This window comes from Bemisia tabaci, chromosome 9 (assembly GCF_918797505.1).
Source record: "Bemisia tabaci chromosome 9, PGI_BMITA_v3".
Classification (NCBI taxonomy): domain Eukaryota; kingdom Metazoa; phylum Arthropoda; class Insecta; order Hemiptera; family Aleyrodidae; genus Bemisia; species Bemisia tabaci.
Window position 1 is genome coordinate 19,322,209 of NC_092801.1, and position 23,097 is coordinate 19,345,305.

The following is a 23,097-nucleotide window of genomic DNA, read 5'->3' on the forward strand; positions in this document are numbered from 1 at the left end:
ACTCCTTAATATAAAATCACAAGAGAGACGCGCAACACATAACGCCTTAAGGGATGCGAACAGTGGCGTGGCGTGGCGTGCTTTGCGATGTATCGATTGATCTGTCATTTAAACCTACAAAAAATGATCGATAACAGGGTGTTCGCAACGAACACCTTATTAATCGATTCTTTACCATAGCTCCAAATGGGGAAAAATCGATAATCGATCATTCACGCTTCGCCGCTGGATGCGAAGGGCGAAGCGCTTCGGGCGGTTGGACCCCGACGCGGTCGGGGAGCGTAAAGGCCTAGATAAAGATATACACGGCGATTAATCGCCGCGAGTGAAAGACGATAGCCAATGGAGAGCCTTGATTTCGATCCGTTGACGTCGATATATCGAAATCAAGGCTCTCCATTAGCTTTCATCTTTCACTCGCGGCGATTAATCGCCGTGCGAATCTAGGCCTGAACCCCTAGTACGCACTGAAAAAAAATTCTCGGCGTTTTTATCACGGTCCGTTGGTACCTTCACCATCTCACTTTTTTGACTAATTATTGGTAGGTAATTTTACCAAGACAGACTGGTAAGCTTACCTGAAAACCGGTATTTTTACTGTTTTTTTCAGGTAAGAATACCGCTTTTATTGATAATCAATTCCCGGTAGCTTTGCCATTTTATCTCGGTAATTCTACCACAGTCGATAAAAAATATTGGCGTTTTTACCTAGGTCCAGTAACATTACCGAGAAAATTCGATAATTTTACCGAGATTTCTCGGTAAAATTACCAATTCCATAGATGGTAATTTTACCAAGAAAAAACTGGGATCAAATAGAACTCTGAATTCTTGGTAATTTTACCCTTTTCTTAGTAAATACACCGAGATTTTTTTTTCAGTGCGGAAATAAATTGAAGTACGGGCACTTATTTTGGAGGTGGATCGATCCTCAGCTTTTAGTTCCTCGTACAGCGACCACTTTCATAATTGGACGTATTTCTACCAAACGGAACTATGTGCATTAAGATATGAGCCCTGAGACCCATTAGAATATATGCATAACGGGGCTTACGTAGTTCGGTTTGGCAGAAACACGTCAAATTATATTGTAAATAGTTATCATGAGTACTTCTTTTCTTTTTTTTCCAAATAGGTAAACCTAAACCTAGGAAATCTAAAAATCTGGAGAGTCGGATAACCTATAATCAAAGCAGATAATCGCATTGCCAAAAATGGACTATCTGCTTGTCTAGATCGTTCAAAATTATGTGTGTGTAAATGAGCGATGCCGTTGCTGTTAGTCTGCTTTCCCTTGAATTTTAGTCACTTTTTTAAGTTTAGTAAAGTTAAGTATTAAGTGTAAAGTTATTAATTTAATCAGCATTTTGATGCTCTGATCTTTGGATCTTCAAAGCTTGGCAATAGATATTGACAGGTTTTCGAGAGAATCACTTCTATAATCCGCTAAAATCCCTCCAATGTCTCGCTAATGGACGCGGTGACCTATAATAGAACTCGTCCCTGGTTTGGCGTGGTGCGAGAAGTATTCATGCTGTCTTGTAGGCGCTGAGGAATGCCTCACACCGATCGCACTGTTTGCCGCAATGCATGAAGTATTCCTTCAGCCTCGCAGGCGCTAATACTGCCGTGCTAAGGAAAAACGCCGTGTGAACATTCGAGAGTTGCCAAATCGCCCCGGATAAAACATGTATTTTGAGAAAGATTATGCGTATTTTTCCTAGAAATTTTCAGACGTTTTAGACAAAATTGCGATCAAAATTGTCTGCAAAAATTACAGAAGACCATTCACAATTTTCCCAGTAGATTGGGTCTTTATTGAAGGAAATGTGGCAACGTCTGAAGGTTCATACGGCGTTCTTCCTTAGCACGGCGGAATAGACGCTATTAGTGCAACGTCACAGAAAAGCGATATATATCGATTTTTTCGCACTGGTAGCATTGAAAGAGGTTATGCCAATGTTATTGTTTGGATCCAATTCGATATAATGGAGAATCCCTATGATGACGTCGCCACTAATAGCGTCTATACTCGTATGCGTTTAACGTCGGCCGCACTGTGGGAAGTGTATACGCGCGCTTCATATCGCGTGATCAATCAGAAAATGGACTGTATACAGCTCTAATGCTTTTTAATACAGTGATCCGTGGATACTGGGTAGTCCATTCATTTATTAGTCGATCGCTCCTCCGCGTAAGAGGGGAATGCGGGTATCCGCGTTACCCGATACTGCAGAGCATTTGGAATAAATGTTGCAATTAGGAACTAATTTTTCTGGTTCATTTCAAAAACAACATATTTGCAATCAGCTGTGGAGATAGGCGGTTTTGTGGTGCCACAAACCAAAATGATCTACCATAATCACTCGGAAAGTATGTTTAAAGATATTTCAATTTGTTTCTTTGGTCAAAGTGCCTAAATATCTGACGAGTTACAGTGTGATGTAATGCTTGAAAAGCTTAAAGGAATGTCCTAAAATTCAGAAAATATGAATTGAGCGATCGACTATACTGGATTGTTCTACAAACAATGACGAGGTGTGAATGATCGATTATCAATATCTCCCCTATTCGAAGCTACGGTAAAAAATCGATTATTGAGGTATTCGTTGCAAACACCCTGTTAATCGATCCTTTTCAATAGGTTTAAATGGCAGATAAATCGATATGTCACAAAGTGCGCCACGCCACTACTGTGGACTCTCGATGATTCGAAGGAAAGTCTGTTTCCCAAGAAAATCTCTCGATAGTTCGAAGAAAATCAATGTATTTTTCTCCCCTCGTTAATTTAAAATTTCTAAGCTGGCGCGGCCCTCTATAATTCGAAACTGCGACGAAAATTCTCTCTGTAATTCGAAGTGTGGGAAGTAAATATGGCCCTCCCTCTCTAATTCGAAATGAGACGGTACATGCCCACTACAATTCGAAGTCAACTGTTTATGTGCCTGGGTCTCTGAAAGAGCTTGACCTTTGACCTAAAGACCTTTTGGCGTAAATCCGTCCATTTGCCCTTCTATAATTCGAATTCAGATGACACCTTTCCTCTAACCTCTCCAATTCGAATTTTTCCCACATGGAATCTCTTTAATTCGAACTCTCTTTGTTTCGAAACCCCGCTAATTCGAAGAAAAAGCCGATTCCCTTCAATTTCGAATTATCGAGAGTCCACTGTATCTGAAAAGTCCTAACGATACATCTTAAGCTCGACTGAAGTTAGCTTTACTGATCACAAACCGGCAACGCTCCAAATCAACATTCCACACTGAGAGCATCCCGCAGATGAAAAAGCGAGAGCAAAAAACTAATACGCGTGCTCAAAGGAACGAGTGTTTTGAAAATGCAAATATATTTGATCAGTGGCGAGGCGTAACTGATCGATTATCGATATTTCCCCATTTGAAGCTACGGTAAAGAATCGATTATTTGGGTGTTTGTTGCGGACACCCTATTAATCGATTCTTTTCCATAGGTTCAAATGGCAGATCAATCGATACATCGCAAAGCACCACTGTATTTGATGCTCCTGCTTGACGAAAAAGCGAAACCGGATAGTCAGCTTGTTCCTGGATTGGCAGAATTCCAGCCAGAATTCTCTTTCACCGCGCGAGTTTTCACATTGTTCAACGCAAAAGAAAAGAAAAACAGAGAAAGAGGAGGGGAGAGAGGTAAAGGAAAACTCGTTTACTGCACCTTTTCACCTGTTCCAGAATATCGCCAGATGAGACGGACCGGACTTAATTGATTGTAAGCCAATGGAGATGTTGCAGGTGTGAGGAATTTGCGATTTGACTACTGATTCTTATGTAAAAGTTCTCGAGAAACACGATGGTGCCACTAGTTTCCTCTGAAATTAACTCTCCAAGCTCAAAAAAGCTCTCAAGTTGAGGCCAAAATGGAGGGGATATCCCACGCTATCCTGAGAGTCCACCTCTACATCAAGACAAACTCTCCATGCAAAGATAGGGAGCAAATACATTAGCAGGGTTGCCGTGTTTTCAGTTGTGTAGTCCCCAAATAAAGTGGCAGCCCTGTCAATGTATTTGCTCCCTATCTTTGCATGGAGAGTTTGTCTTGATGTAGAGGTGGACTCTCAGGGTAGCGTGGGATATCCCCTCCATTTTGGCCTCAACTTGAGAGCTTTTTTGAGCTTGGGAGTTGATTTCAGAGAAAACCAGTGGCACCATCGTGTTTCTCGCGAACTTTTCCGTAAGAACCAGTAGTCAAATGGCAAATTTCTCACACATGCAACGTCTCCATTGACTTTTGAGGCTATGTTTACATGTTGAACCAATCGATATCGATACAATCTTATCTATTTGATGTATCGACTACGATCTATTAAAACAACAGCCGAGATATTAAACGTAGATACATGTTTCGACCTTCACTATGAAATGAACCTTGTCACTACTGTTGGCGAGCATGCGCAGCTTGAAAAGGACGCGTCAATTCAAATTTCGCGCCAACATCTCAACACGGTTGAATTGGCCAATCACAATCGAGAACTGTGGCGCGGTAACCATGGGAACACCGGCCGCTCCCGATATCAAAACATTGAATAACAACGACACTCATGACAACAAACAGGTTAAGCTCGGTGTTTCAGTTTTAACGAATTTTCACGAATCTTTCACGGCAGACGAGAGACGTGAATGATCTAAGAGTTAAAATGCTGACTTAAGTTTAGAAGGTTCCGAGTTCTTGAAGCAGTGAAAACTAATAATCGATAGGCATCAATTGAATATTTACCATGTATCATCAGGGCACCGTGAAGAATCATCATGAGGTAAGCATTGCAACAATTTTCAACGTCTTGAGTGTCAAGTAAATGTAAGTGCCTTAATTCTTAACCACCGGTTTAAGGGACAAAGCAAGTAGGTACCTCAGTTTATGACGCTGTAGCTTTATCCTTAGATTTCATTCTTTAAGGTGACTTTTTTTAAAGATTTATTTTATTGTAAGGTGACTGAACAATAATTTTTATTTACAATTCTTTCGATCTGATTTTCGTTTTACAAAGAATACTCAGTGAAAATTTCAGACAAAAGTATAGGTTTGTTTCCCTTTAACATGCGTTAATTTTGGAACATTGCGACGGAGAATATTCAATTTTCAATAGCTCTGTATTTTTGCTCACAAATTTTAATCTACGGTGAATTTCTTTTTGAAAAGAACAAGAACTTAAACTTCATTCAATTCCATGAGCTCAATGTCCTGGATCATTTAAGTATTTTCTTCTCTGTAAACCTAGATTCTTTGTCTTTGCTCACACCAAACTCTCCTCAACCGAACTTTTCGGAAGACCAAAAAAAACTGGGAAAAGTTACCAACATTGGTCAGACAATTCTCTTCTTATTCTTGATTTTTTACTCAGCTGGTGTTGATAATTAGAGCCACTTAGTGCCTCTATGTTGAAAATGAAAACCTGCTGATATTTTTGTGTTCAAAATTCTTTATTTCAGTAAAAGTAAAATATTTTGTTGACAGCCATTTTATTCAAAAGAAAAAAAGAAAAATGCTTCTCTAGATCTCCTATTGGGCTCCATTCTTTTTGAGAGTTTTTGTTTCTTTTCACAGGATAATACTGAGGATAATTCAAGCGATCAGCCTTTTGATGATAAATCACCCAAGCTTGGTAACGAGCAATTAGGTGCCAAAAAAACAGATATACCCTTAAATGTTGACCCTTCAGTTATGAAATATGTTTCGAATACCATCGAAGAATTTGTTGCCGGTGATCTCGATTCAGAAATACAAAATTTACCAGAAATCGATCCTTCAGCGTGGGAAGCAGAAGCTTACAATATTTCCAAACTACTATTCGATAAGCATCACCAAAAAATCGAGCAAAATTTGCGGGAATTTCTCCGAGGCAAAGAGTCATACGTAAATTTTCCGTTGCCCTGTGAAGGCGAAAACGAGAGTGAAACTTCGGAACCGAGCAACATGACTTTAACATACTTCAATGAAGCACAAGAATCGATAATCGAGTCTCAGGCGTGTCATGATATTGTACACTGTATCGGAAACGATAAAAACGCGGATATGCGATTAAAATACCTCAAAATTCTTGCGAATCTGCAAAGTTTCGACGATATCGATTGCGACTCATGGATGGACATATTAAAAAAATTGAAGAAAAACTTGACGGATGAAAATTCGGAAATATTTTCGATCACACTCCAAATCCACTCGAAACTGGCTTCAAGTATGAAGGCGTTTTTTCTTCAGGAGGCCGTCAAGAATCTAGTCGAGCATCTATACTACCAATATCATTTCAAAAAATTCCCTCACTTGGAGATCAACGTGGATGATGAGATCGCCAGGAGAACCGTTTATATTTTTGTATCTTTGGTAGACATTTTGAAACATATCGGTCACAATTTTATGCGCGTCAGCGATAAAGTTCTCCACGAGGTTCTCAGTTGTTTTGTTAATTTGATATTCGTCCACCCTTTCAATCTGACCGATTTGAAACAGATCTACCAGACAGAGACTCTGTGCCCGTACGCATTTTTATCTGCATTAGATCCGAGTGCTTCTTGGTTGACGAGACTTCTATTCAATTTGAAATCGCGTCAAGTTGCGATGAGTGTTTTCAAGGAGAATAAAAAGTTTTTCCGACACAAAATCGAGCAGGTTTTCGAGTGGTTCCAACTCCCCGACACGAGTATCCCGATACCTGCTGAGCGACAGGCGGCTACTCTCGGGTCCGTGAAGCTTTTGACGATTAAATACGCCATGGTCGTTCACACGATTTCAATGTTTTCTCACGTATGTCAGTACAGCGAGGGAAAGAAAATGTTCGCAAACTTTTGCTCGGAACATAAATCCATAAATTATGAGTCTTTCGTGGGAATAATGGTGCGTTTTCTACAAAATTTCCAAGAATTCGAAAAGATTAGGACCACATTTTTCTCCGAAAAATTAATCGACACTGTCGCAGATTGTGTTGTAAAGATGCTTCCCACTGAGAATACGGAGTCTTTGAGATTGATTTTAGTCGAAATTTTTGCGCCGCTAAGAAGCTCCGAGAACATTTCAAAACCTTACGCTGCATTTCTGAACAAAGTCTTCGACAGCCCGTCTGTCAGCGCTTTCATAATTGCTCAAAGTAGCTCTCATAACTTGTCAAGCGATCGAACAATGAGCACCACGAGTACGAACAGTTCTCAATCGAACAGCTCGAGATCAAAACGATCCAATTCCGGCTGTGAGAGTGTTCACACTGCGAAGTCAGACAAGTCGTTCGAGTTAATAGTGGACGAAAACATTTCCGTGAAAGTCATCGTTCAGTATGTCCATGTTTATATGAATACACACAGTACAGACGATTTGTCCGTGATAGAGAAACTTCTCGAGATTGTTCTCAAGTTTTTTACTCTACCCGATACTTTGATTCTTCTGCATTCGTACTTGCATTCGATCATCTTTGACGTCTTCCAACTTACAAGCCTTATAACTCAGGATTTCTGCTCGACTCGGGAGAAGTGTCACAATGCTGGCAGGTCAGAGGAAAATACCATTAAAAGGTAAATATATGATAGTCTCATGCGGTTACCCGGGATTTTTGACGAGGACCTGCGGGCTGATTATTGAACTTGATAGACAAAGCTAATAGACCAAAATGAGACCAATGGAACAAAATGGAGCAAAGGAGGTAAGTGATAGACTAACTAACCGTAACCTACAAGAGACCCTATAGTTAGTTGATCATTGTTCCCCTTAGTCTATTTTAAGCAACTATTTCAACCAACAGTTCTCTTTGTCTTTGTCGTCTATCATTTTTTTCTATCGATTTCAAAAATCAGCCTGCTATACCAGATATCAAAAATGACGATGGGCTTCTAGACAGGGCATGAATTAGAAGCAATACGCAACACCTTTTCTCTCACAACCTTCACGAGGAAAACGGCTTGCACAAGAGAAGTTCATGGAAAGATCAACTCCTAAACAGGATATGAGTTTTAAATGCCAAAAGTACAAAAATAAATTTCATGGTATCCTTGTTAAAAATACTTGATAATATTTTGTTCAAGAGTTGAATTCCAAACTTCCCATCACGTGGATTATTTTCTAAGTGCAATTTTGAAGAGAAAATATGTAATAATTTTTCCTGGTTCAAGCTTTGTCTAGTTGCCCATTGAAAATGCATGAATGAGGATTGAAACAATTGGGAATGTGATGAAAACTCAAGACAAGAAGAAAAGAAAAGAGGGGTGTCCTGAAGCACCAAGAAACTAAGCGCAGAGAGGCTAAAACTCGTACGCTCTATTTGTATGATATGAAAATGTGTCACTCACCAAACAGATAGGTGTTTGCAGAGGAATAACAAGATGATAATCATCGAATTCCAAGTTGAGTCAGGCACACTGAAACAGAAAATAAAACTTATTATTTTCCAATCTTTGAAGCGAATCAAGCAAGAGCGACAGAGATGAAATGACTTAAGTCAAGTGTCAGCATGACATAATTACAAATAGTCCTTATTCTATATGTAGTGGAGTCACTTCTAACCGTGCGAAAAATTATATACAATAAATTGTATAATATACTTCCCGCAAAAAATGAAAATTTGTGGCGCGATATATTTTATTTCGCAAGTAAACTTAGTTTAAGTTTTAGTTTATGTTGAAAAGTTTTTCGAGAATCCCCCATAAAAAGCCAATAAAATACAACTCTCTTGGTAACAATATTAATTAAAGAGCTAAAATGTTTTTCAACGAGCACTTAACGGTTGTTTTCGATTCGCCTTCAACTGCGTCCGCAGCAATTGTTGTTGCGTGTATGCTGATCTATTGGAAAACAACAGATGTGAGATTGAATGAATCGCTCAATCACCACTTCGTTTGTCCTCCAACAGATTGCGCTACTTGCGCACATAAAACGCCTTCAGAGAGTCGAGTATGTAATGAGCGAAATCAGCACGCACAACATATTCGTATTCGCAACAACAATTGCTGCAGACGCAGCAGAAGGTAAATTGTACAGTTAAAAAAAGTATGATAGGAAGTCTGCATCTGCATGCAACGAGAGGGTATGTATTCGTTCGACATGAGTCAAACGAAATATAAAAACGGGAGCCGATCAACACCGGTTCAATGGACAACTAGATAAAAAAGCGGATCAAAATCAAAAGAAAACTTGCTTTTACCATGAAAATTTCAAATTGCGATAACTCGAAAGTAGGAACAGCCAAGATTTTGATTGTTCGCGATTTTCAGTCCACACGGACCATAGACTCACCCCGTGCAAACCGTTTTTCCGGATTTTTTTTTTTTTATTTTTTATTTTTTATTTATTTATTATTTATTTTTTTTTGTTGCTTCAAGACGTCTGTGTAGGGCAGACGGAACCTCCAACTTTGCAGAATTACCAACATTAGTTAGACAGCCAGAGTGTTACATTTTTAGGGGGGGGGGGGGGAGAAATGATCAAACTCACAAAAGGGCATATTTAAATCGAACGGAACTATATCCCTTCTGACATGAGCCCTGAGTTCCATAGGAATCAGTGGCGAAGCGTGAAAGATCGATTATCGATACTTCCCAATTTGAAACTATGGTAAAGAATCGATTTTTAAGGTGTTCGTTGCGAACACCCTGTTCATCGATCCTTTTCCATAGGTTTAAATGGCAGATCACTTTGTTCGAATGGTAATTCTGGTTTGTCTTTCAATAGGGTCATCAAGGATCTCCTACAATCCATCCAGTGTTCACCGATTGGAATGCCGTTTTTGGATAGAAAAGGGCTTCCGGCGGATATTTTCTGTAAAGACTTTCAAACTGATAATGCTTATCAGTGGAATGAACCAAGTTTACGACTGTTCGGTGAGGATATCTTAAATTATTTGTGCATTTTCGTGACTGTGTTCATCTATAGGTGAGAGACTGAAGCCCAAAAACTCTCGTATTTTAACTTATCGACTACTATTAATTGACTTCTACCGCGATGGGCAAAAGAAACGATGGATACTTCGTAACTTTTTCAATTATTGAATTAAATTTATATATTAATTAAATTTTGATTTATAGATTATAATTTTATATTTTTATTAATATAATTGTAATTATTATTGATTTTAATAATTTATATATTTGATTAATTTATATACTTAAATTTATATATTACCATTCGAACGTTGCGAAATTTCCTCTCAGAAAATATCTACTTTTGAGGACAATTATAAATATTTATCCTCGAAATTTTCGGATTTTTTAAATACAATTTCGAACAAAATTCTCCGAAAAATCGGAGGAGAAATATTCACAATTTTTCTTGAAAATTTGTTTTTTACGAAGACAATTTGGCAACGCCTGATGGCTAACACGGCGTTCTTCCTTCAGCAGGGCAGAATTTTTGCTGTCACAAAGTGTATTAAAATTGCGCGTTTCTCTCTGTTTCAGTTTCTTATGCAATAAACAGCAAAAAAAGCTTGGAGACTTTAATCCAATATAATTACTTTACAATTCGCCCGTTCCAAAATCTGCTGCAGTCTGAGGCGTTTTATATGACCGGTTTCACAACTACGCAAAAAGAAATCTACCGAGCATTTATGAGCATCATTTTCATTATTTCTTTATCGAGTGAAGGTAAAGTCAACACTGCGAAAGGATTAATTTGTAATCATTCAATTTCACTATTTACTTTATGATGAATCGAAAGAACGAAGGAAAAATATGGAACGATACAAATGTTCAATGTTGCAACGAAATTTAGAAAAGAAAATTCCCTGACATTTCTCTGATTTCCCAGACACATTAATTGAGTAAAATTCCCTGACAATTGAGGTTATGCCGACTGGCCAGAAAGATATAATTTGAAGTAGCCCCCAGACAAAATTTGTTGTTCTAGACTTTAAATCCATTCTAGAAAGCGAAAAAAGGTAAATTAACAATTTTTCCCTGACACTTTCGACATTTCCCCTGACATTTTCAGGTTTTTCCTGACTTTTTAAAATTTCTTGACATTTCCCGGTTTTTCCGGTATTCCCTGACTGTGGCAACCCTGAATTTTGAACAAATTTGCTGCGTCCCGAAAACTTTGACAAGACGAACTTTGAGGGAGATTATTTTCATTTAAACGGAAATTCTCAAAAAAATCTCTCAAAGTTGAGGTCGTAATGGAAGGGATACCCCACGCTACGTTGAGAGTCCTCCTCTACATCTAGTCAAACTTTCCATACACAGATTGGGAGCAAATACACATCAGCAGAATGGAGTCCTTGCATTGGGGGGGGGGGGGGGGGAATTGCAATTTACGCACTCTTTCTTGTGTAAAATTTCGCGAGAAACACGATAGTGCCACTGGTTTTTGTTCTGAATCGAACTACTCCAAAGCTCAATAAACTCTCAAAGTTGAGGCCGTGATGGACAGGGTATCCCATGCTATCCTGGGAGTCCACGTCTATATCAAGTCAAACTCTCCATGCAACGATAGGGGGCGAATTGAGCAAATACATTAGCAAGGATTGCGTGTTTTCAGTTCTGGAATCCCTAAAGAGAGTGGCAACCTGCTAATGCGTTTGCACCCTTTCTTTACCTACATGGAGAGTTTGACTGGATATAGACGTGAACTTACAGCATATCGTGGGGTATCCCCTCCATTACGATCCCAACTTTGAGAGCTTCCTTTGAGCTTTGGAGTTCGTTTCAGAGAAAACCAGTGGCACCATCGTGTTTCTCGCGAGAATTCAGGTAAGAAAACGTGCCTAAATTGCAAGGCCCCCACATAATGCAAAAGCTCCATTACAGTATTTCTAGCTTTTGAGTCCCCGAACAAAATGGTAATCCTGTTAATGTATTTGCTCCTTATCTGTGCATGGGGAGTTTATGGACTTTTAACGTAATGCGAGGGATCCTCTCCATTACAGCCTCAACTTTAAGAGCTTTTTTAGGGCTTGAAAGTAGCGGTTCATAAGCAAACCAGTGGCAAAATCATGTCTCGCGAAATCTAAATTACCACAAAGTAGTTAGATCGCAAATCCCTTACACATGAAACAGCTTCATTCTGATTATGATGAAATGTTTGCTTTCAAAATGATTTCAGCGTTCAAAGAAATTGTGTCTCAGATTAAAGAACCGGACGCGGAGGACTCAATTTTAAATTTAGAGGAGGAGCTGAACCGTGTCAGCGTCCTGTATGTCATTCCGTGCAATCTATTTTACTATTCAGACAGTCAAAGCATTTTTCACTTCATTGCCCTCAGCGCATTGCGAGTGCTCTTCCAAAACATTGATATATGCATTTGCCTGTCGCTCAAATTCAATTTGCAGGTACCGATACTTTTTTTCTGAATAAAAAACAGCACTCATGTCGTTTACTCTGAGCACATTTTATCTTTACGAACGATAATGGAAACTGCAGCGCTGCCATTTTCTGGACCTAATTCCAAATTGCGCAGCTTTTTGGATCAGCAATGATCGGAACTGTTCCCGGAATTCTTAGCTTTGTTTCGATTTTTTCCGAAATTTCGGGGCTTTGCATTACTTTGACCGACTACTGGATCAAATTTGATGCAGAATTTTTTCCCGGAACTTTTAAAAGTCAGAATTTTTCGCGGAACTTAGGGACTAATTCCGGAAACCCGGAATCTTTGGTAAAACAAAATGGCAACACTGTAAGACTGTGAGAATACATATCGACGGTGAAACTACCAAACCACGTATCTCGGTTTGCGACGTCGCAGACTTCCTGTCATACTTTATTTTTTAAATGAAAAACTATTTAACGTCCAGTCTTGAAAATTTCTGTGATTTTTCCTCTTCGCGCGGAGAAAATTCTGTGAAAATTTCAAGGAATGATATTGATTTGGTCTACTTCCAAAAAATAAAATGTGAGCGTAGATTTTTAAACACCGCAAACGAGATACGTGGTTTGGTAGTTTCACCGTCGATATCCACGGTGAAACTCTCAAACCACGTGACTCATTTGCGATGTTTCAGAAACTCCACTCGCTTTTAATTTTTTGAAGTATAACAAATCAACTTTATTCCTTAAAATTTTCACAGAATTTACCTCCTAGAACCATTATAGAGGATAAAGGCGGTTTTAAAGAATTGACGTCAAGTAGTTCTTCATTTAAAACATAAAGTACGACAGAAAGTCTGCAACGTCGCAAACCGACGTTTGGGAGTTCACCATTGATATCTTGGTTTGCAGCGTATTAGACTTTCCTGTCACCCTTTCTTTTGTAAATGGGAAAATTCAATCTGAACGTCATCCCTTGAGAACTTCGCTTATTTGTTTCCTCTGTATCAGGAATATTCTAAGGAAATTTCAAGGAGCGTTATTCGTTCATTCTCCTTCCATGAAATAAAATGGAGGCAAATATTGAAAAAAATGATGCAGATAAAATACGCGTTCCTGCATTTTCATCGCTGATCAGCATTAGGAAATTAATGACTTGACGACAGTAAACTATGATTCGAAGCAAGAGCATTTCTTCCATGCAAAAATCCCACACATATTTTTTTCTTAATGCGATAGACATTTCCTCATACATAAAATGAACACCGACATACCGAAAAGGCAATTCCCAAATCACGTATCTTGGTTGCGACGTTGCAGACTTCCTGTCATATTTTATCTTTTAAATTGAGAGCAACTCAACCTAAATTTTTGAAAACTTCCGTGATTTTTCTTCTATGAGTGGCCCAAATGAAAAAACTCCAAAAAATAATGTTGGTTTGTTCTCTTTTTTTTAAAAATTAAAAAAGGAGCGAAAATTTTGACACACGCAAACGAGAATGAGTTTGAGAGAGCTTCACCGTCGACATACTTGATTTTTGTTCAGTTTTAAAGCGTCTCGTGTTATGAATGGATGTATTTCTGCCAAACGGAACTATGTGCATTGTGACACGAGCCCTGTTGCATGTATCCTTATGGGTCTCAGGGCTTATGTCTCAATGTACATAGTTCCGTTTGGCAGAAGTGCGTCCAAATATTATTTGAAAAGGCCAAAAATCATCTCCAAAAAAGCATGGGACATGAATCTATCAGTAAAAAATATTTGAAATCTTTGCAAAATAAAAACCACCGTGATTGGTGTTAATTTTTGTAAGGTAGCACCAGACGATAATAAAATCTATCCTTCTATCCATTGTATATTGGTAAGCCTTCATGATTAATGCGAGTTTATGCGTGAAAAGCATCTGATAGTAACATTTCGGAAAAAAACTAATGTGAGCTCAGTGGAAAAAAGAGGCGTGGCGTGAATTGCGATACATCGATTGTTGTGCCATTTAAACCTAGGGTAAAGAATCGATTATTGAGGTGTTCGCTGCAAACACCCTAATTATCGATCCTTTTCCATAGGTTTAAATGGCATAAAAATCGATATATCGTAATTCACGCCACGCCACTGAGCGGTAATTAGACAAACAAACATATCTCTGATGTGAAAAATAATCTCATAGTCTCATACTCTTGATTTTTCTTACTAAGAGCCAATTAAATATATCGATAAAAAATGTAAGTAGATTTAGTGGTAATCGAAAGAAAATGTTGGTTTCAAATAGGAACGAATGACTGATATGGAGAACTTTGCGACAAACAATTTCAAAAAGTCTCGGGAAATCATAATTGATGAGTGCAGTCTCCTGCGCAACGAACTGAATAACTTGTCGTGCTGTCCAGGAATATACTCTTCTTCACTAACTCACTCGGAAAGTTTGCAATCCGAGCAGAAATTCAAGACCGCTGTTCAAAAGCGAAAGCAGCTCAACGATTTGAACAAATTCCTATTCGATACAAAAAAAGGCTTGCATGATTTAGGATGGCTGAAAAATTTGCGGAAAACATTTCTCAGCACCCTCAAAGATGAAGTGAAGGCAAGTATGAAAATTTTGATGTAGACTTGACGGTTGCTTCATACGAAAAACGTTTGTAATTTTAAGAGTGAATAGTACCTAATATGAAAAAATCCAAAACTGACTAATATGCTGACTACATGAGTCTCTATCATTACAAACTAAAAAAAAAAAAAAAAAAAAAAAAAAAAAAAAAAAAAAAGGAAAATAATGAAAGTAGGGATTCAGCAAAAGAAAAATATCACTGAGAGAATAGATTGAGATTAAATCACGTCCTGAGAACTATGACAGTGTAAAATTGCACATTGTAACGTTTTCAAAAGCAGTGCCTATTTCAAAATATTTTCAAAGATGTGACCAGATCAACAAAAAGGGGCCTTAAAGTCAAAAAATCTTTAAATTTTGGCGCAAGTTTGATCCTAAAAGCTCCAGAATGGTAGGAGATTTTAGTTTTTAAGTTCCAAAACAAACATTATTAGGTTGTAGAGTAACGTAGTTTCAGCTTTTGCGAGAAGTAAAGGAAAATTCTCTCTCGGGTCCCTTTCCATAGATCCGGTCACGAAAGTCCGGTCACAAATCACTAGGTATATCACTAAATTATAAAGCAACAAAATTGACTCGCATATAATCAAAATTAAACTCGGGGCCTCTTTCCGGTTGACGCGGAGACTTTAACGCTAGAGTAGGAAAGTTGGATGGGGCGCAACACGTGATACGACTACTTCGACATCTAAATAGGTGCAATTGCGTATACGGAAAGTGAAGGAGAACATGATCTCATTTTTGCTTGCTCGGCGACTTTAACGCAGGAGTAGAAAAGATGGATAGAGCAAAACACGCGATACAACTAGTTTGACTCCCAAGTAGGTAAAATTGTACATCCACAAAATGAAGGAAAACATGGTGTTCTAAATCATCCCAACTATTCGGGTCGGCAAACCTACTTTCAGTTCGTGTAGCTAAACGTTCGGTTCGTATAACTGAACTTAAGAGGTAAAAAGAACTGTTGAAAGAAGTTCAGTTACATGAACTGAACGTTTGGTTACACCAATCAAAAAATTGGTTTGACAAACCGAATGGAACACCGAACGCTCAGTTTGACAGAACTTTATTTTCCGGTATATAAATCGAGGAACGACAATACAAGGAACTACAATCCCTGACTCTGACGTTACCTCAAACCAAACGAGAATATACGTCATAAAACAAGGTTCGAGATAATTGTTCATGATTGAAACTCAACTTGTTTTCAAGCATTTTCCGAAGGAGTCATACACAATTCCGTTCTCCAATGAGATCGGACTTGAGGTTGCTGCTTGGATTTCATTACAAATTAATGGTGTTAAAAAGTAATTACGTTGGAACGTTTTTCAGTGCTCTACTGTCTTGGATATTGTGGAACAGGTGTCAAAATGTGGCGGTTACCTTGCGGGTAAAAGCATCCAATGGTCTCTTTTGGAGAAAAAATATTTATCCAAATTATCGAAATTTGATGAGATGGCTGTATCTCTAGTTTTAAGGTAATGTTATCCTTTCATGTTTCAATTCATTTAAATCGAATGAATGGCGGAATCAAACGAAAATGAAACTTTCATGACATTTTTCTTTTGAGTAACTTTACCGGTCAGTTTTCAAAACCTGTCACTGGTAAGAAAAGGCTTTGAATTTTTATCGAGCACACTTTCATAATGATTTCGAGATGCACATTAATTATTATTATTTTTTTTTTCTAAATGATCTTGAAATTATCTTAAGCGTTTTTTTAGACCAACATTTGAGCTACAGTTGAGACAGATCTTTTCTGAACTCGAAGTGGGAAAAATAATATTTCGTCTGAACTTCTGTGGTAGATTAATTTGAGAAAATAAAAGACGGAATGTTTTGCAGGTACGGAGAGAAGAATAACTTGCTGAACGAAAACAAGGATAATAAGGAGAACTATGTTCAATTTCTAAGTCGTTGCGAAACGTATTTTACACCTCCCCCCGAAAATTCCGTTCAATTTGACTGGTTCTCAGCGACTGTTTTTTTAATTTGCTCAGGAAACATAGATCGGTGAGTATATTTTAAAAAAATTCTGACATTTCATTTCATCAATTAATTGAATTCTTTGTGGAAAAAAGATGTAACAGCCACCATTTTCAAAATTAAGCTGTTGAATTCCTGTCATTTCAGGATAAACGCGGCATTATACGGAACAATTTGATAAAAATATAAAATTGTTTTCTAAATTCATTTATTTTTAAAAAAAATGTATTCCAAATTTGATGAGGGGAAAATATAGAGAGTTTGGCTTCCTTCCTAATGCAAAGTGTTTCTGAAGGTTGAAAATATCAGTGAGCGCGTTAAAACATGCTATCTAATGATGTGATTGCAAATTCATTCTTTTTTACTGTAATCATTGCACTGGTCAAGACGGCAATCTACCAAAAGTTTATAATTGTAATTACTTGCCTAATTTATTTGATTCTGCTACCGTGACCACAGTTTTATTACACATGTTGATGGTCTCAAGATTATTCTTAAATAGTCACAGTTCTTTCTTAGTTTTTGTAAACTTAACTCTTGGTAATTAGGCCCTTTCAAAACTAAACAGTTCAATTGGGTAGTGGCAAGGAATTTTTGCAGGATTATAATACAGTTTTCAAGTATTAAAGTTTGTGAAAAATAAAAAAAAGTTCATTGAGAAGTTCAAAACAGCATTTTTGACAAGAGTAAAAGCTATGACTATAATAAAAGCCGACAGTCGAGTTGACGTAGCAAGGCGATGCATGAAGCTCAGTTCAGCCAATCAGCAAACACCGTTTCTTTCCATCTGGCTACATCATCAAAACCCACCAAAAATATAGATTCAAACAGGCCCCATTTTTGGCATTTTCAAAACGGGGTTTCTTTACCAATTAGGGTTAAAAAAATTTGAAAAGTTCCCAGAGGCTTAGTTCACTATCCGTGCTTTCAGGAAATGAATTTAAAGAAAAAGGTATCACTGAGCCATTGAGAACCCATCAAAAAACCCAGTATATACAGCCTCGAGATTCCGTTCTGACTATCTATCGACGTATTTTGTTCCTTACAGGAGTTTACAGATTCTATCATTATTATCAGCTTTTCCATCTACTGTGTACTCTTGGCTACAACTGGCTGGGAAAAGAGGCCAATCGTGGAGCATGTTTGGTCAACTGATCGAGTGGTTGTTGTCTGCTGAGCTACCTAAAATATACTTCCTCTTCCAGGTAAGATCTTAATGTCTCATTTGGAGTGAATTGTTGTAACTCAAGAGTTTCTCTTAGTTTAGATATTAGATCAACTGGCCCAACCCCCTGAGGGCGCAATTATGATAATGATGCATGATGATTTTCAGATTCATCTCCTCTTTTTAAATAATTTGTGCTATTTTTTATTTAATCAAAAACACCGTGCGATGTGACTTCAACTATTTTTTGCAGACAAAGGGAGTTTCTTGGTGGTTGGTTTACCAGTCTTGGATGAGGCAGTGTTTCTTAAATCAGCTGCAATGGAACGAGATACTCCAATGGATTCTCCTCATAGTTCTTTATCCTGTTGACTATCAGATTTATTATTCAATCAGTGTTTTGAAATGCTCCCAAGAATCACTGCTCCTGTCTGATCAAAATGACAATTTCTTTGATGCTTTGATGGTGAGTTCGGTCAAAAAACTTCTCAGTCAAACTTTAATTGTTACTATTTATTTTTGATAAGAAAACGGAAAAATTCAATTCAACCTGAGAATCAATCTTCAGGAATGCAGAAGCTCAAGTCAACATTGATAAGAGGAACGGAAAATCACAAAAAAAGTAAAACTATTTACTGAAAGTGCAACGCCCTATATGAAACCATGGAGTGAGAAACCAAATGCATAAATTTTATTGAAAGTATGTCTAATATATGAGAAAAAGTTTATTCTCTTTTTTTCTTAAGAACTGCCTTGTTTCTAAATAAATTGTAGTCTAAATTTTGGACAATTTACCCCTGATAGGGTGTCTACCTAAATATTTGTTTCCTTCTCCCTGACTTTTCAGATATTCCCTGAATTTTTTTTTCAAATAAAAAGAGGTGAAAAAAGAAATACAGCTCAGTGCAAAGTACAGGGGTGGTAGGTACTTGAATTCTCGCGAGAAAAATTCACTCCAAACCAGGAGAAAACGCTGCAGGGCTCTGTATCAAAGCGCCTTGAAGTTATGCAAAAAATGACAATATTATGCAAGAGTTAGCAACACTCCCGGTTAAGTGTTTTCTCTGTCTGACTCTCCTTGACCAATTTTATCTCTCTGACTTCTGCTAAGACGCCTGTTTTTCTCGATCACTAGACAACTTACATGGTGCTTGTCATTCTTGCAGCGTCTTACTCCCTGAAATTTCCCTGCAATTAGGAGGGAAATTTTTGATGAAAACTTAAGGTTCACTCTCATCTTCTCTCAGATTCTTGGGACTTTGTATGCAGTTTTTTTATATTTGTATAGAAATTTGAGAATGATTTTACTCGAGAGCAGTGCCAAGATGTCAACTAAAACGGCATCTTAGATTTTCCTGAATTTTAAACCAATTTTTTTTATTTTTAAAAGAAAAATTGACACTTGTTTGATTTATATGTAACACGCCAACATTTTTGATAAATTCAGTCAAATGTTTCAATTTTGCATCCGCTAAACTGTATGAGGTTAGAAAACGTTTGAGGTACTAGGACAGGGTGTCTACAAGATTTTCAAAATGAAATTCCCTGACAATTCCAGGTTTTCCATGACAAAAAATGACAAAATTCCCTGACTTTTTGGGTTTAGCCATACGATGAACTAGTTAGAAAATATATAAAAAAAACTATCCTTAGGAATGACCCCGTAAAGTCATATTCTGAATTACCATGGCGTTGGAAGGAGTTGAGTAATACTTTTGAAAGGAACGAGATCCTAAATACTCAAAATAAAGCTAATTCCAAAATGGTATACTCAAGACTAAAATTCACCTTCAAAATTTAATTTTTAAGCTCTATTACGCTCTCTTTGTGACATATTGCCTCGTATACTTTTGAAAATTCAAACTATAGTTCACCCTGGTGGTTTCATAAATATTGGCATATTACTTAGTGTCCTGAAAAAACAAGTCTCTTTTTCTTAAAATATAAAACAAGAGTTGTAAATGTGCCCTAACTCAGGTAGATTTTGCTATAATCAAGAGGAAATACGAGTCTCTTCTCGATTTTAGATAAATTTCCTTGATTCGGGTTTTTTTTTTTTTTTTTTTTTTTTTTTTAAGGTCAATTAATTCAGTGGATTCCAGAACCTATTGTTGGTATTGAATTTGTCTTATACTCAACAAGCGTTGGCTCGTTAGAATATAATCCACCAATAATATTTCTACAAGGTGGATGCACCAGTTGTGAACATGATGATTTAAGAACCAGAAAAATTTCACGCAAAATTCAGTTGACATTAAATATTTCTTTACTCAGTTAAAGAAAAACTAAAATTCTAGCACTTTCATTAAATTTCCTAACTTATTGAAAAAATTGATTAACCATCTGCTCAAAACTTAGTTTCCTATCATTATTTACTGTAATTTTCTGCTGTTAGCAAGTTAACTTCATTCAAATCTATTTAGTCTATCTTGCCATTTGGCATGAATTAAGTAGATAAATTAAATAGGGCAGATCGATTCGATCTTTAAAGTTAGCGAACACACATTATAGTGAACCTAGCGGCCGTGTTGCAAACTGGTTGAACAGAGCAGTTTACCTTATCAGCCACGCAAGTGCACTACTCGGCCAATTCGGCAGTGACGGGCAAAAATAGCCGCGAAATGTTCGAATTGCGAAAATTCCCTGACTTTCACCGGTTTTCGATCGAATTCCCTGACTTTTCCCGGTTTTCCAGACAGTGATCAAATTCCCTGATTTTTCCCGGTTTTCCAGACCTGCAGACACCCTGTAGGAGATACCTGATCCAAGACCAATTCCCTGATATTTTCCTGATAACATCAAGTTTCCAGATATTTTTTGGTTTTTACTGGTGGTATATGGTGGACACTCTGACCTTAATACTCCACAAATGAGTAATATAAATTTGTTATTTTTTCAGGGTGTGATGCACAATTATCATTTGGGAGATCAAGCCAGATATCTAAATCATCTCCATAAAAAATATTCCACATTTTTATCACAAAATCTTCAGTTTACGGCTGACTATATATAGCCTCCCAAGCTTTGAAAAAGATTTATCGATCATCGCAAGCTGCAAGCATCTGTTAGTATGATGAACCACAAAAAAAAGTGCAGATCTAAGCAATCCGATACATGTCTCCTAAGTAAAATTTCAAATAGAATACAATTTTAACTAAAAGACAGGGTTGCCACAGAATTTAGAAAATGAAATTCCTTGAAATTTTCCTAATTTCCCTGACGCATTTCGGTAAAATTTCCTGACAGTTCGAGTTATGCCAGATGGTTACAAACACATCATTTGAAATAGTTTTCTGGCAAAGTTTGTTGTTCGAAACGTGAAACCCATTCTAGAAAGCAAATATAGGCTAACGAAACAATATTTCTTCTATCATTTTCCCTGACATTTCCAGGTTTTCCCTGACTTTTTAAAATTCTCTAGCATGTACCAGTTTTTCCAGTATTCTCTGACTGTGGCAACCCTGTAGATAAATATGTTTCTGTTCAAGGACTTTACCTGAAATGGTTTCATAAACTGTCACCTAGATCACTGTTTAAGTGCTTGATTCCACTTGTAATATGGTTGGTTCTTTCTTCTGACCTGACTTGAGACATAAATTTCTCAAATTCATCTTCTTCAGAGTCTACATCCATGTTGCGCACGGAGCCGGTCTCTGGAGTTTCAGAGTCGAAATACTTGTCCTCAGCATCCTGATTCATTGTTTCAATATCATCGAGTTCAGGATTGCAATCAACTTTACTGGAATAAAAAACTCGGTGGTAAAAAATGTAATTATGACATTATGAATATTTAAAAATAAAAAAAGATCACAAAGATACTGAAGATGTTTCAATTCTGGAGATAGTAAGTATTTAGTATTTTAGTTCCTGAATATCAGTGATGAACATTTCAATTCAGTGGGATGAAATTTTCACTCTTAAAAAAGGTCGACTTGAAAGTGTGCGTCTGAGGTAATGAACCCAAGGGAGAAAAGATACAAAAAGAAAATTTCAATCTAGTATGCTTGTAAGACAGCTTTAATCTGCGGGAGGACCATGTAGATTCTAGTGGGAAAACGTCTAATACAGCCTATGCATTTACATAAAGCAGGAAAGAGCTCTATTACTATAAGCTCAATGGACCATTAGACAAGGTACGAATTTCAGCATTCTGAAACATGTTTCTCAACCAAAATTTCACGTAAAACACAATGCGCACAACGAAAATAACCGAAATCAACTCCTTACGAAGATAATTAATGATTCTTGATGCGTAAATTCAAACCACCCGCTCATGAAAACTCAATGCTCTACAAGATTCACATCGAGCGCTAAACGTTATCATGACAGTCTCTGCGATATAAAAATCTGGCAACCTCAATCTTGACGCTTTGGCTCAGCTATAGCAAATTGCCAATAGTTTGAACAACACATGGGGGAAATGGACATTGCTCGATTGAGAAGCTTGCTGAAACCGTTGTAGTGCGCGATTTGACTCACGTAGAGCTTTGAGTTTCTTGTGAGCGGGCAGTTCCAATTCCTCGTAACCAATGTGAAATAAAAACGTTAATATCTTCGTTATGAGTTGGTCTCAGTAATTTTCGTTGTGCGCATCATGTTCTACGTGACATTCTGGTTAAGAAACATGTACCAGATTACTTAAATTCTTACCTTGTATAGTGATCCATTATTACATAACGACAATGAAACTCCCAAACAATATATTTCGTTTGCAATGTTAAAAATCTGTGCTTATACTATGTGTTTTAAAAGAGAACAAATAAACACCATTCTTTGAATTTTTCTTCGTTCCCAGAGAAGAAAAATCATGGATTTGTTTGAGAATTAATGGTGGGTAGCTTAAAAAATTAAGTACTTAGGTGTAAATTTGCTACAGGGTTTGTTTGTTAGAAATTTGACTGCATTTTGCTATAAGGAACCAATATTTCAGGCTCATTTTGGAAGCAACACATGTGCCATTAGTTTTTTTATGCTTGATAAGTGCTTTTATAGATGAGTTAGAAGTGGTGGTTTCTTTTCTCAAAATGTAGTTTAATTGGTCAAAGAAGAGATTATTAAATCTGGAATCCAGATAAAGCTAGAGTGCTATAGGGT

At 37.3% G+C, this 23,097-nt stretch overlaps 3 protein-coding genes across 4 annotated transcripts in view; 2 read left to right on the forward strand and 1 right to left on the reverse strand.

Moving 5' to 3' along the window:
• Nucleotides 1–23,097, reverse strand: part of LOC109034801 (coiled-coil domain-containing protein 97) — a 72,052-nt gene that overhangs the window by 41,877 nt on the left and 7,078 nt on the right. Inside the window, exons 5-6 of one of the 2 annotated variants that reach the window (XM_019048151.2) lie at nt 21,500–21,742; nt 8,304–8,372 (exon numbers count right to left, since the gene is read on the reverse strand). In XM_019048151.2, the coding sequence (XP_018903696.2) occupies nt 21,511–21,742 (232 nt within the window). In that variant the 3' untranslated portion in view covers nt 8,304–8,372; nt 21,500–21,510. Of the gene's footprint in view, nt 1–8,303; nt 8,373–21,499; nt 21,743–23,097 lie in introns of those variants that run through there. The other variant, XM_072304431.1, reaches the window with a different exon arrangement.
• On the forward strand, nt 4,751–14,957 carry LOC140225458 (uncharacterized). The gene is made up of 6 exons (XM_072304455.1): nt 4,751–4,786; nt 5,488–7,532; nt 9,682–9,830; nt 10,407–10,592; nt 12,049–12,275; nt 14,520–14,957. Exons 1-6 carry the CDS (start codon nt 4,751–4,753, stop codon nt 14,853–14,855), a joined length of 2,979 nt encoding a protein of 992 aa, XP_072160556.1. The 3' UTR covers nt 14,856–14,957.
• On the forward strand, nt 16,184–21,022 carry LOC109034805 (protein broad-minded). The gene is made up of 5 exons (XM_019048155.2): nt 16,184–16,330; nt 16,698–16,865; nt 17,887–18,043; nt 18,257–18,469; nt 20,903–21,022. Exons 1-5 carry the CDS (start codon nt 16,308–16,310, stop codon nt 21,014–21,016), a joined length of 675 nt encoding a protein of 224 aa, XP_018903700.2. The 5' UTR covers nt 16,184–16,307; the 3' UTR covers nt 21,017–21,022.